General features: G+C 36.4%; 1 protein-coding gene across 2 annotated transcripts in view; it reads left to right on the plus strand.

The window, feature by feature from the left end:
- Nucleotides 1-1,860: 1,860 nt before the first annotated feature.
- The window catches only part of LOC109207040 (protein ENHANCED DISEASE RESISTANCE 2-like), a 27,549-nt gene continuing 4,927 nt past the window's right edge, over nucleotides 1,861-24,482 (plus strand). The window contains exons 1-22 of one of the 2 annotated variants that reach the window (XM_019369924.1): nucleotides 1,861-2,650; nucleotides 2,865-2,939; nucleotides 9,426-9,479; nucleotides 10,468-10,533; nucleotides 10,663-10,766; nucleotides 12,730-12,797; nucleotides 12,877-12,993; nucleotides 13,166-13,206; nucleotides 13,347-13,447; nucleotides 15,632-15,727; nucleotides 16,577-16,641; nucleotides 16,726-16,797; nucleotides 16,951-17,106; nucleotides 17,643-17,869; nucleotides 17,941-17,980; nucleotides 18,075-18,226; nucleotides 18,327-18,428; nucleotides 20,469-20,513; nucleotides 20,601-20,741; nucleotides 21,705-21,800; nucleotides 21,915-22,016; nucleotides 23,961-24,457. In XM_019369924.1, the coding sequence (XP_019225469.1) occupies nucleotides 2,513-2,650; nucleotides 2,865-2,939; nucleotides 9,426-9,479; nucleotides 10,468-10,533; nucleotides 10,663-10,766; nucleotides 12,730-12,797; nucleotides 12,877-12,993; nucleotides 13,166-13,206; nucleotides 13,347-13,447; nucleotides 15,632-15,727; nucleotides 16,577-16,641; nucleotides 16,726-16,797; nucleotides 16,951-17,106; nucleotides 17,643-17,869; nucleotides 17,941-17,980; nucleotides 18,075-18,226; nucleotides 18,327-18,428; nucleotides 20,469-20,513; nucleotides 20,601-20,741; nucleotides 21,705-21,800; nucleotides 21,915-22,016; nucleotides 23,961-23,966 (2,064 nt within the window). In that variant the 5' untranslated portion in view covers nucleotides 1,861-2,512 and the 3' untranslated portion in view covers nucleotides 23,967-24,457. Of the gene's footprint in view, nucleotides 2,651-2,864; nucleotides 2,940-9,425; nucleotides 9,480-10,467; nucleotides 10,534-10,662; nucleotides 10,767-12,729; nucleotides 12,798-12,876; nucleotides 12,994-13,165; nucleotides 13,207-13,346; nucleotides 13,448-15,631; nucleotides 15,728-16,576; nucleotides 16,642-16,725; nucleotides 16,798-16,950; nucleotides 17,107-17,642; nucleotides 17,870-17,940; nucleotides 17,981-18,074; nucleotides 18,227-18,326; nucleotides 18,429-20,468; nucleotides 20,514-20,600; nucleotides 20,742-21,704; nucleotides 21,801-21,914; nucleotides 22,017-23,960; nucleotides 24,458-24,482 lie in introns of those variants that run through there. The other variant, XM_019369923.1, reaches the window with a different exon arrangement.

Here is a 24,482-nt window from a genome sequence, read left to right on the forward strand (position 1 = left end):
TAGCATGGAGGAAAAAGTAGCAGGAGGTAGTGTGAAAAGATGAAGATAACAAAAATTTGAAGTTAACTTTCCAATAATTACACATCATTAATTCTCTCAGTCTCAGGAGAATTAAAGAATGTAATTGTTCGTCCTCTATGACATATAAGTTCAAAGTGAAATTCCTTAAAGAGCTTGTTTGGAAAGCCACTTCGGAAATGGATTTGGGTGTAATTGGATATAATTACACAGTTTGGCATGTTGTTTGGCCAAGTAATTACTTGGTCAGCATGGAATTGAGTGTAATTGGAGGGGTGTAATTACACTCTCCAATTCTCAAGGGGAGGTGAGAATTGGTGGTAATTACACTATATAATTGCAAGGTTGCTTTTTAGTTTCTTTCTTTTTTGTTTTTATCTTAATTTATTTTTTTATAACTTTTTATTTCTATTATTTTAAATTTTTTATTTCATTTTTACTTTTTAATTTCTTTTGAAATTTTAAAATATATTTTGCTTTGTACATTATTTATCTTTTATTTCTCTATAATTACTTCTTGTGATCCCATGTATTTGCTTATATTATTTATTTTATTATTCTATTTTTTTAAACTACACCTCCTAATATAAGAAATAATGAGTCATTAACAAACTTGACATATAATGAGTGATGCAATTAAAGTGTAATTTCGTTGTTGAATGTGGTTGTAAACTTATCATGTTTCCTAATTATTAAGTTGCACTGGAACTTACTATTATTATGTTGGAATTTGACATATGTTAAACTATTTTTTTTTTTGACTTTTGAAATTGTGTTATATTCATGGTTTCAATTTACTTGTTTTAGTAGTATTGGCTGACATTGCATATTGTTCATTTTTAGTTAAAATTGATAAATTAATTTTGTCAAAAATTTGAATAATGCTATGACATTATATTTGTAAATATTAATTTATTTTATCAAACATGAACTCCATGATATTCTTGCAAAACGTATATTTTATTTTTGTAAGTATCTAAACTAAATATTATTAATTTAAAAAATATATAAATTATTTCTACAATATCAGTTATAAATATATGATTACTAAATTAATGTATATTCACGAAAAAATATATATCTTAAATACAAAATATAATATCGTTTATCTTATAAAAATTTATATGCATATATTTATTATATTAACTCTTAAGTTTTGATAATTACTTAATTTGAAATTTAATCTAACTGTGTAATTACACTTGTGCAACCAAACAGTAAACTTGTAATTACACTATAATTACATTATGACAAACAAATATGTCGTCGTAATTACACAACTGTGTAATTACTAGGGTGTATAATTACTACCCTAGTAATTACACCAATTCCAATTACAAGGTAACTTTCCAAACAGACTCTAAACAGGTTCTAATGCGACTTCCCTCACACCCTATATAACAAATCGTATCTTCACATTATACTTTGGGAATGATTCGACAAAATTCATTGAAGGTCTCAATTTATTAAACAAGGAAAAGGACAGAAAACCAAAAGATCAAGCACATTATCGTCGTTTGGCAAAGAAAAGGACAAATGATTGTAATGAAGTGTACCATAAAAGATCAATCTTTTGGGAAAATGCCAACTTGTCTTACGTTTACAACTAATCATATACCGTCACCCCCGCTCCAAGACCCTCAATCATGTCTCAATTACAACGTGGCAAACACAATTGTGTCTGTCAGATCATATTCCCTCACCTTCCAGTAAATGTCCATCAGACGCTGAAGTTGACTTGCCACCTGGTGCTTAAACGAGTCCCAGGGAAATCAAAATCAATTTCTATCCAAATACACCAACCAAAAAAAAAAAAAAAAGGAAAGGAACTTTATGCGATAAAATAAAAAAGAAACATAAAGAGCTTTTATATTTTATGTAAAACTTTATTTGATAATCCCAATTCTTCCCACTGTTTCTTTCTCTTCCCTTCGCCGGCCATTTTACTCGCAATTCTGGTTGCGGAGATCATGTGACCCTCTCCCCCTCCCCGCCCCTCATCCTCCTTCTTTCTACCTACAGATACATATGTTGTATCTCTTTTCTCTGTGTGTGTACTCCAGTAGATGCACTAGCTCCATAATTGTGTGCACGCACATATATTTTACTATCTCAAGTAAAGCCACCTAGGTTGCACTCACACATTAGCTCATTCTACGCGCTGCTTTTTTTTTTCCTTCACAAATTGAGGAGATTCGAACTGTTTTAGCTGCGATCATCAATTTTGAATAAAGTTTTGTAATCGTCTAGTGAATTTCGGAGTGTTCATTTGGTTTCAGTCTGTTCTCTTTTTTTTTTTGGTGGAATTTTTTTTTAATTGAATTTGGAATAATGATGATCGATAGTGTGGCGTAGTGTTAATCGAATTGGCGGAAGTGAGGTTTTTCACTGATCTTCCGGTTTTCTGAAAATATCTGGAGTTTTTTTTTTTTTTTTTTGGTTTCAACAATTTGGAATCTGAAAACGTGTAAATATATAATTGGAGAGTTGTTGGATGTCGAAAGTGGTGTATGAGGGATGGATGGTGAGGTATGGGAGGAGGAAGATTGGGAAATCCTATATTCATATGCGTTATTTTGTTCTTGAGACTCGATTATTGGCCTATTACAAGAAGAAGCCTCAGGACAATGTGGTGAGTTTCCTTAATTCCATTTTCTTTGAATTTGAAATTGATAGTCAGCTGTTCAGTACTTTGTGACTTTGAATTCAGATTACTTGACCTTTTAAATTGAATTGTTACAGACTTAGTGTAGGGAGTTGAAATGCAGTGATTTTGGAGTTGTTAAACTGGTGCTTTATATAAAAGCGCTTAAATGTTTGATGTCTGTTGTTGCCATGATCATTAGGTTCCAGTCAAGACTCTTCTAATAGATGGCAATTGTCGGGTGGAAGATCGCGGATTGAAGACTCACCATGGACATGTGAGTTGTTCTGAACTGCTGTCGATATTTGTTTTCCATTATATACACGGATTAGTAAATTTATTTGGGAGATACTGATCAATAGTGGGTGTGGTGGGTCCAAATTGATAAACTGTTATTGTTGGACTTGGATATGTTTGGTTGAAATGCACATATAGATGAATCATTAGAACCTCTTAGATTAGAAGGATAAGGGGTAACAACCCGGGATAAAACGTGGGATTATTTTATTCCGCGCTTGATTGCATTAGTTCCGGTATAAGCAATCGCCGGATTACTCGTACCACAATCGTCGTATTATTTTTATACCACACTCAATGTGAGATAATAATTATTGGACTATGAATCCTCACATTATATTCCAAGTATAACTTGTTCACTAAATGTGAGCGTGGCTTCTATCACATTTCTTTGATAGAGGAAAAAAATCAATGTATCACATTGTTTTTCCAATGTTATAACTTATATATTGAGAAGCTAGTTAGGAATGTAGTACTAATGCAATTCGAGAAAGGAGTTGTTTTGTTTAACTTACTAACTCTTACTTAAATAAGCAAGTGCCAGAATTGCCATTCAATTACTTGCCCTTGCTTCTTAGTTTAACACTAGAATAAGTGATTAAATATACTTAATTGGATAATCCTGTAATTTTCTTAATCTGTTCTCAATTGAGGGGGTGTGATCAGGATTTGTCAACTATCAAGTTATCTCGTGATGTAAAACCAACTTAGAGTAGCTTCTAGAGTTCAGGCGTTATTGCAGACTAAGGGTGAAAATGGTGGGTATAAGTTTGAACTTTGAAGTATTATAGGGTTATGTTACACGAACACAGGTGTGGGTATCCGGTGTAGGTGTAGATTTAGATGACAAATTCATTAGGGCAGCCCGGTGCACAAGGTATCCCGCGTTCACGCAGGGTCCGGGGAAGAGCCGCACCCCAAGGGTTGTGATGTAGACAACCTAACCTAATACAAGTATTAGTGGTTGCTTCCACGGCTCGAACCTGTGGCCTATAGATCACGAGTTCATTATTGCCTAAATCTTAGGATTAAGAATTATGGGTATGAGTACAGTAAGTGTTGAGAAATCTAGCTAATAAATGAAAGTTATGACACATATATGTATATATTTTAATAATTAATTGAAAAGTTGTTGAACTAAAACTAGGATAAATAAATTCTTCATCAAAAACTAGTATAAATAATTTATTTTTTAATACCTTGTATTTTTATCCCAGGAATATACTTCGTGTAATAACGAACTTTCTACTTTAAAATATTCATAAAGTGTGTGTAAATCAAAACCAAAGACCATACCAACATATGCTTCTTGGCAATAGCCGTGGTCAAAGCACCCAAGGTTAGTTTACCAAATCAAGTGCATAGCCGATACTTTCTCATCCAAATTATGCGGGATCAACATAGGCGTGGCAGAGAGTTTTAAGGATCTATATAACATTTTTGTAGGGTTAAGAAAACATGACTATCTTGTCCAATTTTAGATCTTGAACTCAATTATAATAGAATAGGGATTGCAAGGTGGAGAGCTTCTCTAAATCTATCTTAGAGGACATAGTTTCACTACCAAATACTTGATGCAATTCATATGGCAAATGAATTGCAGATTTGAGATTAGCAAGTGAGAAGCTTCTGCAATTTTTTATTGGGAAAGCATATTGTCGTGCTAATTAGGGTAATTTTTATTTTATGTGTTTGAAAGAATGAGGTTTGTGCGGCCCCCATGGTTTTGGTCTTGTGGTAAGAGTGCAATACTTCATGTGGTTAATCCTCAGGTTCGAATCCTATTGTAGACAAAAGCCTGGTATTAAGTGGAGAAGGGTAGAGGGGTGGACCCATTTTCTTCTGAGTTTTGAATTGTGTGCCACTTGTTCTTGAGTATTTCTCGATTGTAAAAAAAACAAGAGGTTTGCGTGCATGTTGAGAAGCGATAAGACACTACATAACTTTGTCATCATTTTTCCATCCTGTTGAAGGTACTCTATGTGAAATTTTAGGTTCGAGTAGTATCCGACGAGGATACCATTTGTCTCCATTTTTTTGAAATCTTATAATGGAGGCGCTTTGAAGATTGTTGTGTGAGATTTCATTCAGGGATTAGGGATAGGTGTTGAAAAAAAGCATAAGACTGAGAGCATCTTACTTGATGTTTATTGACTCTATTATGATATTCTATGAGACAGGCTAGACGACTTAGGTATGCGCTCAAAATTTGTAACAGCTCAGCACATTAGTGATATTGTCTGTTTTGGGTCTAGGCCCGTATGACGTTAAAACGTGTCATCAGGGTCTAAGGCTTTTTTTACCTATATACCCAATATCTCTCTCGTGTTTTGTCGATGTGACACACACCTCCTTAGGGACTTAGTGTCCTCGCTGAGTATTGCCCTAGCATCGTTCAAGGTTGCATGTGGAGTGGCTGTGATACCATATGTAACAGCCCAACCCACTAGCGATATTGTCCGCTTTGGGCCTAGGCTCGCATGGATTTAAAACGCGTCACTACGGTCTAAGAATTGTTTATTTATATAACTAGCATCTCTCCCGTGTTGTGTCGTTGTAGGATTTGCCTAGAAGTCACATATTTATAAGTAACAACTATCCACTAGTGATATTGTCCACTTTAGGCCTAGGCCTGCACGACTTTAAAACACGTCATTAGGGTCTAAGGCTTGTTTACTTATTTACCCAGCATCTCTCCCGTGTTTTGTTGATGTGGAATCACCTTGGATGTCATATACAATCTACCTTAGGGACTTAGCGTCCTCGTTGAGGTTTGCTCCACCACCTTATCAAAGATGTTATATTCGCCTAATTCAGTTGACCGCTGACGTTTGCCCCACCATTGTTCAAGGTTGCACGCGGAGTAGCTGATACCATATGTAACAGCCCAACTCACTGGTAGTATTGTCCACTTCAAGCTTAGCCCTGCACGACTTTAAAACGCGTCATTAGGGTTTAAGGCTTGTTTGCTTATATATCCAGCATCTCTCCCGTGTTTTGTCAATGTGGGATTTTCCTAGGGCGTCAAAAAACTTCGGTGTGGTTCAAAGCTGTTTAGAACTTGTATTACTCCCTTCGACCCAATTTATGTCACACCGTTTGAAAATATACCAGTTTAAGAAATATAGGAAAACTTTTTAAATTTTGTGTTATAAACAAGCCTTATACATGTGTGTGGTCGGAAATCAACTAATTAAGGGTAAAAGTAAAATTTCAAGTTAAATTATTTCTAAGTATAGAAAGACGACATTCTTTTTGGGACAGATTGAAAAGGAAAGTGTGCGACATAAATTGGACAAAGGGACTAACATATAGAAATTTGAGTTCATACACAGATAGGCTGATCCCACTAGGGGGATTTTACTGGGTATGTTGTTGTTGTACACAGATAGGCTGATGTAAGATGTCACCCAACGGTGTGGCCTTGCGGTCAATGAAGATGGTGAAGAAAATCTTGGAGAACAGGGTTCAAATATGAGCAGAGACAATAAAGTTAGGGATTTCTTCCATCTGTCTAAGTCTTAGGTGGCAAAGTTACCTGACACATGTGCTAGTAAGAAGTTGCTGATATACGGTGGAATAATCCAGGTACATGCAAGTTGGCCCAAGCACCATCATTATAAAAGGGAAGATGTCATTTCACCTACAACGTATTTGGAGTTGCCACTTGGCTGGAAGTTGTAGGATAAGGAGCTTTGACGACTTGTAATTGAGAAATTTGAGAAGTTACGTGGTTAGAAAATACAAGATATCTTTAACCGAGGGAAAAATTAAATTGTTGAAGTAGTACTTTCTTGAAAATTCATGTATCTTTATTTTGCATGCTCGTTGCCATTGGAGACAAATTGATGAGAGACTTCTTTTAAGAAGGTAAAGGAGGAGAAAAGAATTTGTAGAATTGAGAAAGATAATTGTCCCCATATACTTTATCCAAAAAGAAATAAAAAAAAAGAAAAAAAAGAGTCCTCATAGATAATCGTCCCCATCTATGAGGGATTGAGGGTGCTAGGAATTTGGAGAATATCTATATCTAATATGATATTGCTTGGAAAGTGGTTGTGAGGTTGGTTCAGGAGGAGAATGTTTTAGGAAGGAAAGTAATAATGGCTATTTTGGAGACATAAGCACTGAGTGGCTCTCAAAGTTACAATGCTTTAGGGAGGAATGTAATAACGTGGCTCAATATGGAGATGTAAGCAACGAGTGGTTCTTAGGGATACATTGACTATTTACGGTGAATGAGTAAGGGATTATAAATACAAGACAAAGGTTCTCACAACACATTGAATGTGTTTTGGAACATATGTCGTGTGGGGGAACAATTTTGAAGTATTCCCAACAGGTCTTGGTGTAATGAATGACAGGAAGTGTATGGTCACTTTTGGAGAAATAGACGGGGATAACTCGTGGAGGGCCATCCATGACAGGCGGCGGATGGAGACTGAGGTATGGAGGAATTTGTGGGGCACCAAGGCACCAAAGAAAGTAGCCTCTTTTACTTGGTATACAGGGTAGAATATGATCTTGATGGCATGTAATTTGAAAAGGTGGAGAATTGTGGTGACTTGGTGTTGTTTGTGTGGTAGGAATCCTTTATGAACAGGTAAATATTTTTATAAAGAAACAAACAACACAAATTTTGTGCTGTGCTTACATTCCAGCAAAAAGCCCCCTCCCAAAAAAAAACCCGGAAACCCTGTCTATCTATGTAGAGACTCTTAAAATTGTTCAGCATCATTTACAGTTTTCAGATTGCACCAAAAGGAAAATAAAAAAAATACAATCTGATTTGAACGTAAGAGTAGAGCTATATTTTTTCTGAGAAAGGTAACAATCTTAAGAGTAGAGCTATATTGTCCCTCAAAAGTTAAGACATCTCTTTCCTTCCTTATAGACCATCATATGCATGCTGATATGGTGTTCCAAGCGCTCTTCTCTGCTTTTGACATGCCCTTCCTGCTCCAACATTTTAGCAAATTTCAGATGTAGAGCTTGGGCATAGCCCATCTCAGCCCCAAAATGTTGTAAAACATCTGCCAGATTTATAAGGCCACTGAACAGTGTATAGATAAACAGTTTACAGTATTTTTCACTTTCCGCAAAACATATGACAGATGTTGTTGAGTTGTATGTCTATTTTTTTAAAATTATATTGGGTGAGGCATGCCTCTTCTAACACCAACCAGATAAAGCATGTGAGAATACACGAGAGAAAATTTATTATTGATATATTCTGTTAAGTGTTTTACGATAGCCCTATTTATAACTATACGCAATACATATTCTACTCCTATTCCATGTGGGACTAGGGTTATTTACATAACTTTCTAACAAAGCACTCCAGTTTAGCTGGAGCTGTAGATTTCCATATTGTCTTCCAAGGGTCTGCTACAGTACCAGATGATCTTCCTGTGAGTATTCTGTAGCACGTTTTCAATGTAAATACACCATCAACTTGTCCTTCATCTAACTTGATCTGTACACTCAACCTTTAGTTCTTGATTAAATTTTACCCATTAAAAAGAGGGAGTCAGTTCTTGAATAGAGAAATATCAATCAATTTCTTTAGGAGAGTTTCTGTCACAAATCTACATTTGTTCACGTCTTTAACATTCAACTCACTGCCTTGCCATACTCTGGACAGCTTTACACCAACATTATAAACACCTGAATCTTATGGTGTTGCATTGGTTATGAAGTTTCTTACGCTTGTCTCTGGCTGTTTTTGACTCTATATGAAAGTATAATACTCTCTCCATTCCAATTTATGTGACACTATTTCCTTATTAGTCCATTCCAAAAAGAATGACACACTTCTATATTTGGAAATAATTTTTATATTAACAATTTTACCTTGAGAAACTTTTATAGGCATACAAATATTGTGACATGTAGAAGGCCACAAGTCAAAAGTTTTGTAGCCACCCAAATTTCTGACATGTTTAAAACCACAAGTTTTAAAGGTGTTCGTTTCTTTCTTAAACTCCGTGTCAATTCAAACTATGTCACTTAAATTGGACCGGAGGGAGTATAAGAGATAGTAATAAGTAAAAATGAAGGGAATGGGTCATTCATCTTGTTATTAGGAAACATAAGTGTGAGATTGCCAGCTTTTCCATGCTCTCAGACTTGTTATGAAGGGGTTAGAATGTATAACATTTTCATTTTTTTATAATCTTTTCACTTGTGACACAAGATTGAGCTAAAGCTATTTAGTTCGCTTAGGTGAAGAATTTAATATGTTTCCACTTTCCTTTCTTCCTCCTCTCCCTGTTTCAACTTGCAAGTGTTAGTTCATCTGTGCATGGCTTATCTTCTACTGAATAGTGAACTTTTATATATTATATGGATTTTTGTATATTATCCTGCAACGGTATATATGATGTGTGCCGCGATATATTCTTGATAACTAGTTATTTGGCTTTTATATTGAGGGTATTAATACTTTTCTCTCTGTCCTTGGCAGATGGTTTATGTCTTATCAATATATAACAAGAGAGAGAAGTATAATCGAATGACGGTGTGTATATCCCTTTTTCTTCTCTATGCATGCTCCAAAAATTTACTTTGCCATCTTAGGTGTGTTTTGCATGGCTTTAAATTCATTCTTTTGTTCCTGCTTCATTGCTTCACAACTTATTCACATTCTTCAATTTCTTTTAATGGTGATATCTGAACGAACTTGTGCACACCTTGACTAATCCAGTGGGTACTTGCTACCTTCCACCAGCCCATGTACTGGGTAACTCTGCCCACCAAGACTTATACAGATGGAAAGAAATGACATAGTATTTTTTGTTTCGATTGGGATTTCATTTGAACCTTGGCGTCTAAGGTTTGCACCCACTTCATTGAACAATAGGCCACTCCTTGGGCGCCATATTCACATTGTTCATTTACTTTAGTCTCTTCTGATAGTCAGGTCACATTCTTCATATAATTTAACAATTGACACAGGAGGCACTTTTTTGGATATGTACTGGATGCTTTACCATGTTAGGGATTTTATTTTGCAAATTCTAACTTCATTAGGTGGAGAAAGAGCTGATTAGAACTTAAGCTGACTAGGGCACAATCTAGATTTGATACTCTTATGATTTAGTCTTGACTAGTGGCGGAGGCAGGCCTTCTGCGAAGGGGGTTCAAAAAAGGAATAAGTTAAAAAATTTAAAGAGATTGTAGCTAGTGGGAATTGAATCAATGACCTCATAATGGTTTTGAACCCCCTTGACCACTAAGCCATGCTTTTGGGTTGTCTGTAGGGGATTCAAAACATAATATATAAAGGTAAAAACCAGATTTTTCGGCGAAGGGGGTTCGAGTGAACACCCTTGCGCCCCCCTAAATCCGCCTCTGGTCTTGACAACTTCCTTTTGATTGACAATTTCTGGTCGGTGTCTTTTTTCCTTTCCTATCTGCAATTTACTTGTTTCACCATTAGGATTATATTTCGCTGATGCTATAAACTTTTAAGAGATTCGTTCATTCAAATTATAATATTGTTCCAGATGGCAGCTTTCAACATTCAGGAGGCACTTATTTGGAAAGAAAAGATCGAATCGGTGATTGATCAGGTTGTTTCTTCGTCTTTTCTGTCTGTTAATTATCCCGTGTATTATGTCTTTTTCAGACGTACATTCTCCCCCTGCCTCCTCCTTTTTCCCAGATATGGATGGAGGTTGTAACATGTTGACAGTATGCAGCATCAAGAGTCAAAAGGTGCTAATGGTAATAAGTATGTCTCCTTCGAGTACAAATCCGGAATGGACAGTGGGAGGAACGGTTCCTCATCAGATCGTGAAAGCCAGTAAGTATTGTGTGCATTTGCATTGCATCGTATAGAATTATTCTGCCGAATATGTGGACCCAATATTGTTTCTTTTCTTTGCTGTGTTTTTTCATTCGAAGTCATATCAATTCTTAACAACTTTTTCCTGATGAAGTTGCTGTATAAAAATAATACATCAGGAAGATGCAAATTACAGAAAGTAAAGTTACTATAGAGATCATGACTGTTAAACTTAAAAATAAAGATGACGTTAGCTCCGTAGGAGCTTCCTAAACAAAAGATAAGGAGCTAACAGAGTCTAGGATCTGTACTGGGCAATTCCAAAACAGAGTGGTAAACCCAGCTAAAAAGAAAAACAAGACATCTAGCTTTCAGCATCTGGGTAGAAGTTGATACTCCATCAAAGCATCTGCGTTTTTTATCATTCCAAATAAACCAAAAATAGCAAGCAGGGATCATCGACCAGATATTCCTGATGGCTTTGTCAACTTTTCAAGTTTTACCTTCATAAGGTAGGGTAAGGTCTGCGTACACATTACCCTCCCCAGACCCCACTTGTGTGATTGCATTGGGTTTGTTGTTGTTGTTGGTTTGTCAACTTTCCAAGTGCACCAGCTTTGATAGGCCTCCTTCACTCTATGAGATATTACCCAATTGAGTCCGAAAAGGGATAGGAACATGTTCCATAGGTCGACTGCAACTGGGCAATGAAGAAACATATGGCCAATGTCTTTCTGAAATCTGGACACACATGTAGCACCTGTTCACCACCTGTATACATTTTCTGGTGAGGTTATCTCGAGTGAGGCAAACCTCATTGAGAACTGTCCAGGCAAAGCATTGGAACTTAGGAGGCATTTTTGTCCTCCAACTTTACTAGCTACTGCTTTTATTTATACACATCTATAATTTGATTAAAGAAATTCTGGAGAGAGATTAAAGTATGTTTAGAGTATATCCTTGCCTATTGGATTACTATTTTGCTTAATATGCCTTCACCTAGTCAGGGAGCTGGCCAATGATGTGAAAACCAAGTCCCCATACATAAAACAGACAAAATGGTAATCTAATCATATCAACACAGTTGGTTTTTTTCTTTTGTCTTTGTTCTTTTCTTTTTCATGTATAGACTCTGCTTGGTTTGGATTTAGTCAGCCGATTTTATCACTTTTTCAAATTAAGTTAGTTTATCATAAGTAGTCGGTTACCACTGTATGGAATTGTTCTGTTGACTAGTACCGACATAATAATTGATTTTACAATAGTCGTCTGTTTTAATGATCATAATCAGATCATAATTCAAGCCAAACAGGCCCTAAAAGTAATTAGTTTGTGTCTGTCAGGTGCCTGACCACATTTTTCATGCTCTTTTAGGAAATAAATTCATTTACAAGTGAAGTGCATGTTCCCTTCAAAATCCAAGGCAATGGGGTTCTTGAATGGACTCTGTTAGTTTTGCTACTCTTGTTCTGCATTTAAATGCCCTGCTTTTGCTTTTAGAGAATTCAACTTTGGCATCTTTCATCAGAACTTTTGCCAGTATTTCAAGACATTTTTATAATGCAATCACTTGTATAATGTTTAGTTTTGTATTTACAGGGTATCCAAATATCTAAACTAAAGAAAATAGCTGTATCATCTTTTATTTCACTTTAAAAGTTGGTCAAAGTGACTCTTCAGAAACAAAACTAGGCATTCAATTAGGGAGTATCAAAGAACTAGGCATTGAAAATTTAGCAAATTGCAGAACCGACAAACTTGAAGGGCTATGTTTCCTGTCATTGACCGTGCCATTTATATCTTCTAATATAACATTCACTCATTCATGGGGCGTCTTGGCAGTGTTTATGCAGATTTTTTTTGCGAAAGGCACAGTCATCTTTTTCTGTACCATCTTGGTACCATTCAGTAAAATCTTTACCTTATCCAAAAAAAAAGGAACTTCAGCTTTTACAAATCAAGTGCTTTTCCAATTTTGTAGGTTAAGTGCTGCTGAGGATGAAGATGATTCTCATGCAAACTTGCTGCGAAGGACTACAATTGGAAATGGTTGTTAATTTGCTTTTGTTCCTGATCTAATGTGTACTTTTCACTCAAACTGGGATTTTTCCGCATCATTAATTGTCAGGTCTTCCTGAGTCGGTGGTTGACTGGACAAAGGAATTAGACTCAGATTTGTCAAACCAGAATGCTAGCAATCAAGCGTTCTCGAGAAAGTACTGGCGGTTGCTTCAATGCCAAAACGGTATGTGGATTTGATCAAGCTCTCTTCCAGTAGACTTGTTTTCTTATGCAACTGTTAGAACCAATGTTCTCTTTGTTCATTTTCTGGGTGATAGATTATTGTCATTAGTTGTTGAACAGTTACTATGTGATGTCTTCCTGGATTTTGACTTCTTTACTGATGGATGTTGCAGGGCTTCGCTTATTTGAGGAGCTTCTTGATGTTGATTTTCTAGTATGACTCAGTGCTACGTTCTTTTCTGGCCTACGCATAACATAACTTAGAATAGGGCGTTCTGAAATTTTCAATGCTTTCAATCTAAAAATAGGGCATTTCAATGTGTTTTTATGATGTCTCACTTTGTTTCTGTGTAGCCAAAGAGCTGCAGTAGAGCAATGAAGGCTGCTGGGGTTGTGGAGGCTAGTTGTGAAGAAATATTTGAGCTTGTAATGAGCATGGATGCAACACGTTTTGAGTGGGTGCTCAACATTGTCAATTTATTCGTAATAGTGTTCATGTTTCATTTTCCTTCTTAAGTGCTCTGGTGGTTAGTTTCTGTACTTGTTAAATTGTAGGGTTGTAGATTTAAAATGGCAGTCATTTCTGAGGCGAACTTTACTCTTATTCCCATACTGAACTTCCATAAGTAGTCCTGCCTTGGTACCTAAAGTTACTTCCTGCTTTTACTGGTTGTCTGGTACTTACTACTTACTCTCTCTAACATCTCTGTTTCGTTTAATCTAACATAGTTTGACTGGGAATGAGTAGCAAGTAGCCAATTTGGCTTGCATACTTGGTTGTAAGAATAAACAAAAAGGTTTTAGCAATTATAATTTGGTGTACTAAGGAGACAATTTCATGGTTATATTAGTATCATAAAACGAGTAAGATTACTTTAAACATGCAGAAGTTGTTGACTATTCGAATTTATAGCGAGTATATCAACTTTTCTGGTACATTCCGAACTGAACGTCCAGTAAAACTGGGATAGATAGGGATTACATCCATTCAATATATACTCGATTTTGTTATGAGGCTTGCTAGGCTTGACAGTGATTCCTGCGCAAAGTTGCTCGATGTCGAGGGAAATCTTTGTCGATCATTCGAGTACACAGATGCTGATAAATGATAACTACTTATTAATATAATCTTTAAATAGCGAATTCTAGGTTTAACTTAAAAAGTATTAATCTCTGCGTTTAACTTAAATAATCCCAAGCAGAGTCTCTTTCCTGATAAATAACTAAAGACTCTTATTTCAAGAGAAAGATAGATATCAGAGAAATCCTGATGCAACAATTTGAGGACAAGTAGGCTAGATGTTCTGTCCAAAGTAAGCAGGATCATTTACATTGCTTGTTTATTTACTGGTCTAACTCCCCACTTAATTTTTTTAAGTTCTTAATTGTGATTTGGGGTTGTTAGTGTGGTTAAAAATCATCATTTGTAAGGTATGTTGTGATCATAGAGTGAGTAACCTTCAAAATGGCTTAGTTCAGTATTCTAGAAGGATGTTCTTTGTTGTTAACTGGTGTTAAAAGGAGCATTTTGGGTAATCTTTCCGCTCTTGCATGTATTTCTATTTGTGGTTCTGTTGAAAAACCTATTGTATGCCATCATTTCTAATTATGTACCTTCTTTGATTTTCAGCTTCCTTCTCTTTACATCCTGACAGTTTTATGAGGTGGTTGAAGATCTAATGCTTGAACATTTATTAGCCAGCTTATGTTCTTAACGCTCTTTTGTTTACTGATGTATGCTGTTTTGGAGTTATAAGCATTTCAAAGATTTGAAACAGATTCTACATTTGATGCATTTGTAACAGAGCTGCAGTAAGATGACATGCCAAAGGGGAAAGATGATTCTGTTTGTAGTTGTGTAATATTTTTTTCTATCCTTTCAAAGTGTTGGACCAACATTTGGGTGGAGATTTACTCCTGAGACTTTTTGGTGAAAATTGAATGCCTATTTTCAGAATGATTCTTGTGTTTGTCCAAGCTAACTGTATTCTCTATGTATGATCTGTGTTCTATGCTTCTTATTCCTGTCTGTTCATTCCTTTTGGGTTTATTCTTAGATGTTTGTCTATATTACTTTGTGGAACCGGTTCATGCTCAGAAATTCTTGCATGCATTTCTGTGATTGGATCAGGGATTTATGCATTTAAATCAGGAGATTCTTCTGGTTTACATGATGCGGGGTTTTGGCATGATTCTGAAACTTAATTTAGGGCTGTTTTAATTATGCTACTTAAAATTTCAAAAGACTGTTTTAGGCCTTTTATGTTTTGATGCAATAATGTCAATGAAGTTGTGAAAAAGTTAAACTAAAAAAGTGAATTAGGTGTTATAAAGAAGGAAATGCATTTTTGGATCTAATAATGAAATTTTTGAGCTTGGAATGTTACACTATATTGCAGTTATTGTCATTCAGCTATTCAGCTTGACATAAATCATTGATCTATTCAGATTATTTTTTGTGAAATTTTGCAATATTTCTTTACTTGGTTTTACACCCTTGCATTGAACTATCTAATAAGGTGATATGGATAATGTAGCCATTTTGTCTGAATGAAAAGCATGGCAAGTTAATGGTAAGTTGTGTCTCAGTTATCAGTTAGTCTTTGATGTTCAGGCTCTCTTTTCAATTGGCCTAACAGGTGGGACTGCAGCTTCCAGGATGGTAGTTTAGTTGAGGAGGTAGATGGACACACAGCAATACTATATCACAGACTTCAACTGGATTGGTTCTCGACGTAATATGTTTCCCTGGTTACAGATCTTCAGTGTGCTGTAGTTGGGTGTTTGACTATTTTATGTGTACTGTTTGACATCTGTTTAGTTTGGTTACATTAGCTTCGGCAGGAAACTGAGTTGAATGTTACACAGTTAAATGCTAATGAGCTTGTTGGCAACTCTCAGCCTGGCTGTTTGTCCATCAAGGAGTGTGGGTACACTTGTGTTATCCATGCTTGCTTTCATATAGAAAAGGTGTTTGTGTATGTGTAATCGGTCGCTTGTCTCTGAGAATTTCCCTTTTCGGTGATGGAAATACTTGTTTCTAATTATTTGTTCAGTTATATTGCCTACATTGACATTTGCTCTTTTTAGTTTAAGAAATTTTTTCACTTCATTTAAATACAACACTCTCTTCACTTTCTAATATAGTATTATAGCATAAGAGTATTAAGTAATATTTGAATTAAAAGATGGGACTCAACTCTGTGTATGGGCGAGTTGGCTACTTCTTGGAGGTTTTGGTGTACTGGACTGATATTGGGAGAGAGAGCTTCATTGTTCATCTATGTTCAATCCAAACAACCTAAATTACTTAAAACGCCATCTGAGTTTGTGTTCTTTTTTTTTTTTTTGATAAGTAAAATACTTTTATTCCATTTGAGTAGCTACGAGTTTGTGTTCTTTCTTTGTTCTTTTGTTTCTTTTTTGTCTGAAAGAAAATAAATATGATTTTTTTTATTATCACAAAGTACCCCCCCACCCCCCCAAAAAAACGAAAATATAATGAAAAAGAAGATAGAAATAGGAAATTCTTTTGCGGACTATTTTGGGTGTTTCTGGCTGAGATGTCATTGTATGCAATGCAGGTTTATATGGCCTCGTGATCTTTGTTATGTACGATATTGGCGTCGAAATGACGATGGCAGCTATGGTAAGCATACCCCTAAAAAATTACTAATTTTTATTCTCTCCTTGGTATTTATGACTATACGTGATTTACTTTGTCATTTTGCAGTTGTGTTATTTCGTTCTAGGGAGCACGAGAATTGTGGTCCAGTACCTGGATATGTTCGCGCTCATATAGAGAGTAACTTTGTTTCTCTTACTCCTTTGCAATAAATTTGTTTGATAACCATACAAATTGGGAATAATGTTGTAGCTATATATCTTTCACAGAGGTATTCTGCAGCTTTCTATCTTATTTGTGACAAAAGATGCTAACCAGTTTTCAAATCTATAGGTGGTGGATTCAATATTTCTCCTCTCAAACCTCGTAATGGGAGGCCCAGAACGCAAGTCCAACACCTAATGCAGATCGATTTGAAGGGGTGGGGTGTTGGCTATATCTCATCCTTTCAACAGCATTGTCTGTTTCAGATGTTAAACAGTGTTGCTGGTAAGCTTTTTATGCTAGGCGAAAGTTACATCCATTGAAACAGGTTTTTTGTTATATCATAGTTTTCTAATATGCATTAACTAGGCTAATCTTTACCTTATCAAAAAAAAGAAAATACTAATAATTAGGCTAGTAAAAGAAAAGTGCATTAACAAGGCTAGTGCATGAGCTATTTATGATATGTAGTGTTTAGCATTGGAGCAATTTCTTTAGTGATCACTGCTTGTGATGTGACTTCAGGAATCTTCTGTCTTCCTCCTTTTCCTGGGAACTGCTTATTGTGCGCAAAATAGTGATTGTAGTGATGGTTATTTCCGTTTCGTTAAAAGACTAATAGTAAGATGGACTATCTTCCTCCTTTTTCCCCGGCACTGCTTGTTGTGCGCAAAATAGTTTGTCGGGATAGTTATTTGCCCCGCATAATGTTGAAAGACGAAATAGTAAGAAGGGAAAAATGTACATAGTGAACAGCTTTTTTGATAGTGTTTACAGATCAAAGCTCAATCTGAAACTGATTTCTGATTATCTTACTTCAGGACTTCGCGAGTACTTTTCCCAAACTGACGAAAGGGCTGCTACGCCGAGAATACCAGTTATGGTTAACATGACATCAGCATCTATCTCCAAGAAGAGTCAACACGAATTAGGGACTTCTCATCACCGTACTGCGTCCTTAGACCTAGTACATGCTGCAAATAGAAATGCTTCAATGATGGATGATATCTCTGATGAGGATGAAGATTTTCAAGGGGCCGATCAGGAGGTTTGAACTCTTAGATCATTTCATGTATTTTCTGAGTCTCCTTTTAAACACGTGGCTTGGATTCTTTGCAGGTAATGCCACCCAGCTTTGAAAATGAAATGAAGAAGACTGGTAGGACTTAACATGGTTTTATTTCACTTCTATATGTGAAATATTTATTGGGGTGGTTCAATTCCTTATTAACATTGTCTGTGTACTGCTGAAGCCCTTGAAGAACCTTTGGAGCAAATTGATTTGTCCATTTTCTCGGGTAACCTTCGACATAATGACAATGATGGTGGACGTAATTGCTGGAGAATATCTGATGGAAATAACTTTCGAGTTCGTAGCAGGAATTTTTGTTATGACAAATCAAAGGTCCTGAATTTGTATATTGTACCCTTTATAAGTGCTTTATGTTTAGTTTAATAATCTCTTGCAAGCTGGTTGAGCATCTCTTTGGAAAATATCCATGCAGACTCCTGGGGGTAAACATTTAATGGAGCTTGTTGCGGTTGACTGGTTCAAAGATACTAAACGCATGGATCATGTTGCCAGGCGTCCTGGTTGTGCAGCACAAGTAAGTGATATTTGACTAAATTTCAAGGGAATGAGAAACCTATTAGGGTTAGCTAAGGATTGTTATGATTGTTTCTCTACATGTAAATTAGCAACTTGAAACGTATAACTTTAGTCAAACCTGCTTGTTTTGTGTTTCTTGCCAAAACAAAAATAATTCAAGCGATACATAGAACATATCATTGTCAAGTTACAGATGGAAAATTTTAATTGGGTTTTAATTTCAGGACAACTCAATAAATATGTAGAAAAACTCATAATAGTGTTTAATTTAGAGCATCCAAGTTGACAAAATAAAGGTTACAAAATGTGGAGACCTAAACTGGAATTAAGTCATTTTGTCTCCATACATCAATGTGAACAATCTTGAAAGGGACACAGCTTGTTTTGGGAATGAAGCACGCTTTTGTTCCTTAAGTTTACATGACTGACAATCAATTGACGATACAGAGGGAAGATCAGGATCATCAGCTGAAATTTAACGATGCAGATGGCTAAGACAGCTGTGGGTGAGAGGGGGCTCAGTGAAAATTAATGATGTGAAAGAGGATTCAGAAACTTTGTGATTCACACCCTTCACCAATCATGCATCCTGAACTCCATTTTAGAAACAGATGAAATTAATTTTAATGGAATAATCAAGACGTTTAGTGAGTTTATACTTTATTGATGGAAATAACGTTAAAATGACACTCAGAACATATAAAACACCATGCTAGAGATTGATTAATGGAATTTGACCAACTGCCTGGGCCATGATTTTGGTTTCTTTCAGAATGGGTAAATGTGAGTGGTTGTCTGGATAATGGAAGAGAGAGAACAAAGTTCTTTTTATCGGTCATTTGGTCTGAAGCTACTGAATCAAGGATCCAGGTCTAAGAGATGAAGAGTTAGCGGGACATGCGACTGACGTCCTTTATCGGTGGCAATACAGTGGATGAATTAGCTGGCTCATTTTCCAGGAACTAGTCGTAGTCAATGCTTAAGATGAATTGGCTGATCTCCTGAAGGTGTACTCTGACTCGATAGAGAGAAGGAAAAACTGCAAAACACAAAAAACGCCATAATAGAGGCTCGTTTTACGAACACCAAAATATTTAGAAGAGTCATCTCTGATTAGTGCACCCTTTGGTCTTGTCTGATAACGGGTGCCCATATACTGTATATAAAATATTTCTAGCAGTGGTCGTACAGAAAAATTCATAGTCAGAACTCAGAACTAAGCTTACAGGTACCTCCGTACCTGTGCACCTCCTCCGTATTAGTGCAGGTCTGCCTTTGACGGAATCTGGTGTGGTTCTGATGACAGTGATTGGAGATTATCTGGTGTGCCGGCAATGAGTCAATGACAGTGACTATGATGGTGGATTAAGATGTGTGCAGTGTCCTTGCAGTCTGCAGCCACTGTGTTTGTTTCGTAGACAAAGCTCTTACTATTATTGGTTACTGATCTGACGAAACAATTGCCATGAATTTGCAGACAGTAAATAAATACCCTTCAGACTTCGTAGGAAAATTTCCTGTGAGCGAGATGAACTAAAGTTTGGTGTTTTTTATCCTTGGCTTTGATACCATGTTGAAAAAGAAACATAAGTACAGAAACTTGTATTTGCTTGAAGACAATACGAAGTCTTGTTATATAATAGTTTGGCCTAACAAGGTAAATTACCTACTTAGAAAATGCTAACAATGACGTAATTATGTACAGGATGTCTGTAATATAGGAGTACTACATTTCTCTGCAAATGAATCTGCAAACCCTAAGAGTGAAGTGTAGTGTTTAAAGTCCATTTTGCAAAAGCTTCGTGCAGATTTAGGGTCTGCTAATGTACTAATTGCCTTATGTTGGGGTGTGTTTCTGTGGGTGATCTGTACAATTTACTGGTTGATGGACTCATAGTGCAGGGTCCAGAGAGTCTTCAGTCAATGTGCTTTATTTTGCACATCTTGTCTGGTTTTGCTATAATATTGAAGCTTTGCTTCTTTGTAGTCATTACATGGTGAACCACTTTATATTTATACTTGCACCCATATTCTCCAGGTTGCTTCAGAGAAAGGACTGTTCTCTTTGGTGTTTAATCTTCAAGTAAGAAAATCCTTCTGTATCCTGATTTGGGTTAATATTTCAAGTGCATCATGATGAAACAAGTAGACAACATTTGTCTTCTGAAAGGTACCCGGATCAACTCACTACAGCATGGTTTTCTATTTTGTAATGAAAGAGCTAGCACCTGGTTCTCTCTTGCAACGTTTTGTTGATGGTGATGATGATTTCCGCAACAGTAGAATGAAGCTCATCCCTTCAGTGCCGAAGGTACTTTTCTCTATTCAATTCATATTGTCTGGGGGATGGTGTTTAAGGTAGAATGGATTTAATGACATTTCTGTATTATCGGTAATCACAAAGTTCGCATGTTTTAACTAAGATATGATCTCATGTAATTTTTTAGACGTAATGGCTTTTTGACTCTTAAAGACTTGTCTCTTTAGAAGCATGGGGACACAAAAATCTCAAAGCTTAGTGAATAGCAGGGTTGGGGCTGTGAGTGAGATGTATTTTCAGAATTCAGGTTCATAGGAAAATCTTTAGACTAGGGGAGGATGGAAAGGGAGCAGCAAAAGGGAGGATGACCAGAAGTCATGGTGGAAGTTTGGAGTTTATAATGGAATTACTTAAAAATACTTTAAATAAAACTTTGGTGGAAGTTTTCGAATCGAAAAATTTAGGGCCCTTTTGAAACGATTCTCTCTGAATTTGAAGTTCTTATGTATATACTTGTGTTGGTGATGTAGAGGAGTTGTACTCCACATCAGCTTGAAGCTGCCACTAGTTTACCAATCTCTTCAACTAATGATATTTTATGTAAAACTGGTAACATGCTAAATGTAGACATCTTGGAGAGATTCTTCTGTTTCTACTACTCCCTCTGTCCCAATTTATGTGTCATGCTTTCCTTTTTAGTCTGTCCCAAAAACAATTTCATGATTCCTTATTTAGAAACAATTTAACTTGAAACTTCCTACTTTAACTTAATGAGATGATTTATAACCACACAAATATCTATGACTTGTTTTAGACCACAAGTTTCAAAAGTCTTTCTTTGTTAAACTCCATGTCGAGTCAAACACCGCCGCATAAATTGGGACACAGGGCGTATAATTATGTTAACATTTTTCATTTAATTAATAATCCCATCTGCTCCTCTCGCCTTCAGTCTTCCTCAGTACTGTGACTTCATCATGATGTGTGTTTGGAATTTTGACCATTTTTATGCAGGGATCCTGGATTGTGCGTCAGAGTGTTGGAAGTACCCCTTGTTTACTGGGGAAAGCAGTTGATTGCAACTATATCCGCGGGCCTACATATTTGGAAGTAAAGACCCACGCCCCTCTCCTCTTTATTAAGGCTACATAGACACACGATGTGGCATAGTGCCGGGCATATTATGGTGTTGAACTTGATTTATGTGTTGCTTGTGTTCTGTAGGTTGATATTGATATTGGTTCTTCTACGGTGGCAAATGGCGTTCTGGGGCTTGTGATTGGTGTAATTACGTCACTAGTAGTTGATATGGCTTTTCTTGTACAGGTGAGTGAGTAGCTCTTTGATCACGTCCAATTCACACCCAATTAAGGAATATGAAACGGTCGTTACAATAATAAACCCAACACGAGTCGGGGTCGAATCCACAAAGAGTTTAAAATGGGTGTTAAGCTAAGTACTCAAGAAAGAAACTCGAAATAGCTAGATTTAGCTTCCAAACAGAAGTGGGTAACAATTTCTTCTAAATTAAGGCAGAATGGCCTAGGAGACACTTGTACTTGTTCCGGATTGTCGTCCCGGTCCTACACTCCAGCTGCTGCTACAATACAAAAAGATGCCCTAAAAAAATGTTTCACGTCTATTTATAGTGCTCCAAAATTCCTGACAAAAATACCCTTCGGATGGTTCTGCGGCCGCACTTTATCATCTGCGGTCCGCACTTTGGTAGGTTACTGTTGCGAGTGCATTCAGTTGGAGGAATTCTGCGGCCGCACATTAGCTTCTGCGGCCGCACTAAATTGCTGCGGACCGCACTTTGAGGAGGCTTCAAACTTTGTTCAATTGCGTCTTCTCTGATCTTTCAGGCTTGTCAATGCGAACCTCAAGTGCGACCGCACTTCTGCCAAAAATCCCTGAAGCTCCAGGTCTTTGTCTGCGGCCGCATGTCATTTTCTGCGGGCCACATTTGCTTTTGTGGCTGCAGATGGAATTTTGCGGACCACACTGCTCTTGCAATCTTCCTCCCGACTGATCTTAGCAGAAATATTTCCTTTTTGAGTTAGATTTCTCCATTGAGCTCACATTTTCCAGCTCACCTGCAATTCACCCATTTTCATTAGATTCGGAGACAAAAGTCATTACTTTCGGACTAAAAACTAAAGCAAGAAAATACTAATAGGTGGTTAAAATTCACACTTATCACTCTTCACCGGTGAGATTCATTAAATTGATGACAATTGATTGGAGGTACATTATCCGCCATCTCAGGTCTAGAGTAAATGAGAGAATGGTTTCATCTAAGACTTGCAAGTGAAACCAAGAAGCTTACAGGCCCTATTAACTTACTAGTATTATTCCTGAAATATTTATGTTTAAAAAAAATACGGTTGGGAAGGTCTAAAATTGTGAGATTGGTAGAGATTCGCATATGAATCTGACATTGAGATGTGATTTAGTTTAGATTTGTAATTTAGATATCCTGGAAGGGTCTAGCTAAAGTTTAGAAGAAAAAAGTACTCTTAGTGATTAGTATAAATAATCAACATAACAACAAACCACCCGGTGTAATCCCACAGGTGGAGTCTGGGGAGGGTACTATGTACGCAGACCTCAACCTACCTTATACAGGTAGAGAGACTGTTTCTGATAGATCCTCGGTTCAGACAAGCATAAGCACAACAATTAAGAATGAGAACTGCAGTAATAAAGAAGGAAAAGGGAGGAGTAACAAAAATAGGCTAAAGAATAAAACCGAGGCAGAAGCAACATCATGTAACTACAAATCTAAGAAATAGAAAGAAAAAAAAGAGAATAGTAATACAGCTACTAGAATTGACGGGAAAGACGCTCGGCAACTAACCTTCTACTCCCTCCGTTTCAATTTAGATGATGTAGTTTTACTTGGCACAAAATTTAAGGAAAAGAAAGACTTTTGAAACATGTGGTCCTAAAGGCTTAAGGGGCAAAAGCTTTGTCGGACCATGATATTTTTGTAGCTATAAAAGCTTTTCATTAAGGGTAAAGTGGGTAAAATGAAAAGTTTAAAGTTAAATTGTTTCCAAATATAGAAACATGTCATTGTTTTTGGAACAGATTAATAAGGAAAGTGTGTCATTTCAATTGAAACAGAGGGAGTACCTTTATTCTCGACCTTCTATCCTAATCAACACAATTGTATTTAATTCCCTACTCCCTAGAACTATGTTTCAATGCAAGATTTATCAGAAACATATAGGCTCAATCATAGTATCTTTCACATAAATTGAGCAGGAATAAGGCTAAGTTGCTCGGACTCAGGTGCGGGTGTCCGATACGGTTGCGGATATAGAGGTCGGATCCTTCATAATCTAAATTTTAAGATTCGTGGGTAAAGATCCAGGTACATATACAGGTGCGGGGATTTCCCTAAAAATACTTCAAATATCTAAAAATAGAGTTATAAAAATATGTCTAAATTATGATACATTATGTGGAAAACTTATAAGATATTCCGAGAAGGAGAAAATATTGATCAAGAAGAGAATCCGGGAAGGAGATAAAAAGGAAAAGGACTGACATAGAAATTTCTATATACAAGGTATCCAATGTTCTTCAATTTCACCCTAACTTTTGTTTTGATGTCAAAAATTATTGTATCTGTCCTGAATTTTTCTATCGATTTTGATCCAAGTACCCAAAATTGGTAGACCAGATCTAGTATGGATCTCACACTCACGCCCACGTCGTGTCAAAACGGGTGCCGCACCGAAAGTGAAGAGTCCGAGCAACTTAGGAAATAAAGAAGAAGAACCC

Source organism: Nicotiana attenuata, unplaced genomic scaffold (genome assembly GCF_001879085.1).
Source record: "Nicotiana attenuata strain UT unplaced genomic scaffold, NIATTr2, whole genome shotgun sequence".
In the NCBI taxonomy this organism is placed as follows: Eukaryota; Viridiplantae; Streptophyta; class Magnoliopsida; order Solanales; family Solanaceae; genus Nicotiana; species Nicotiana attenuata.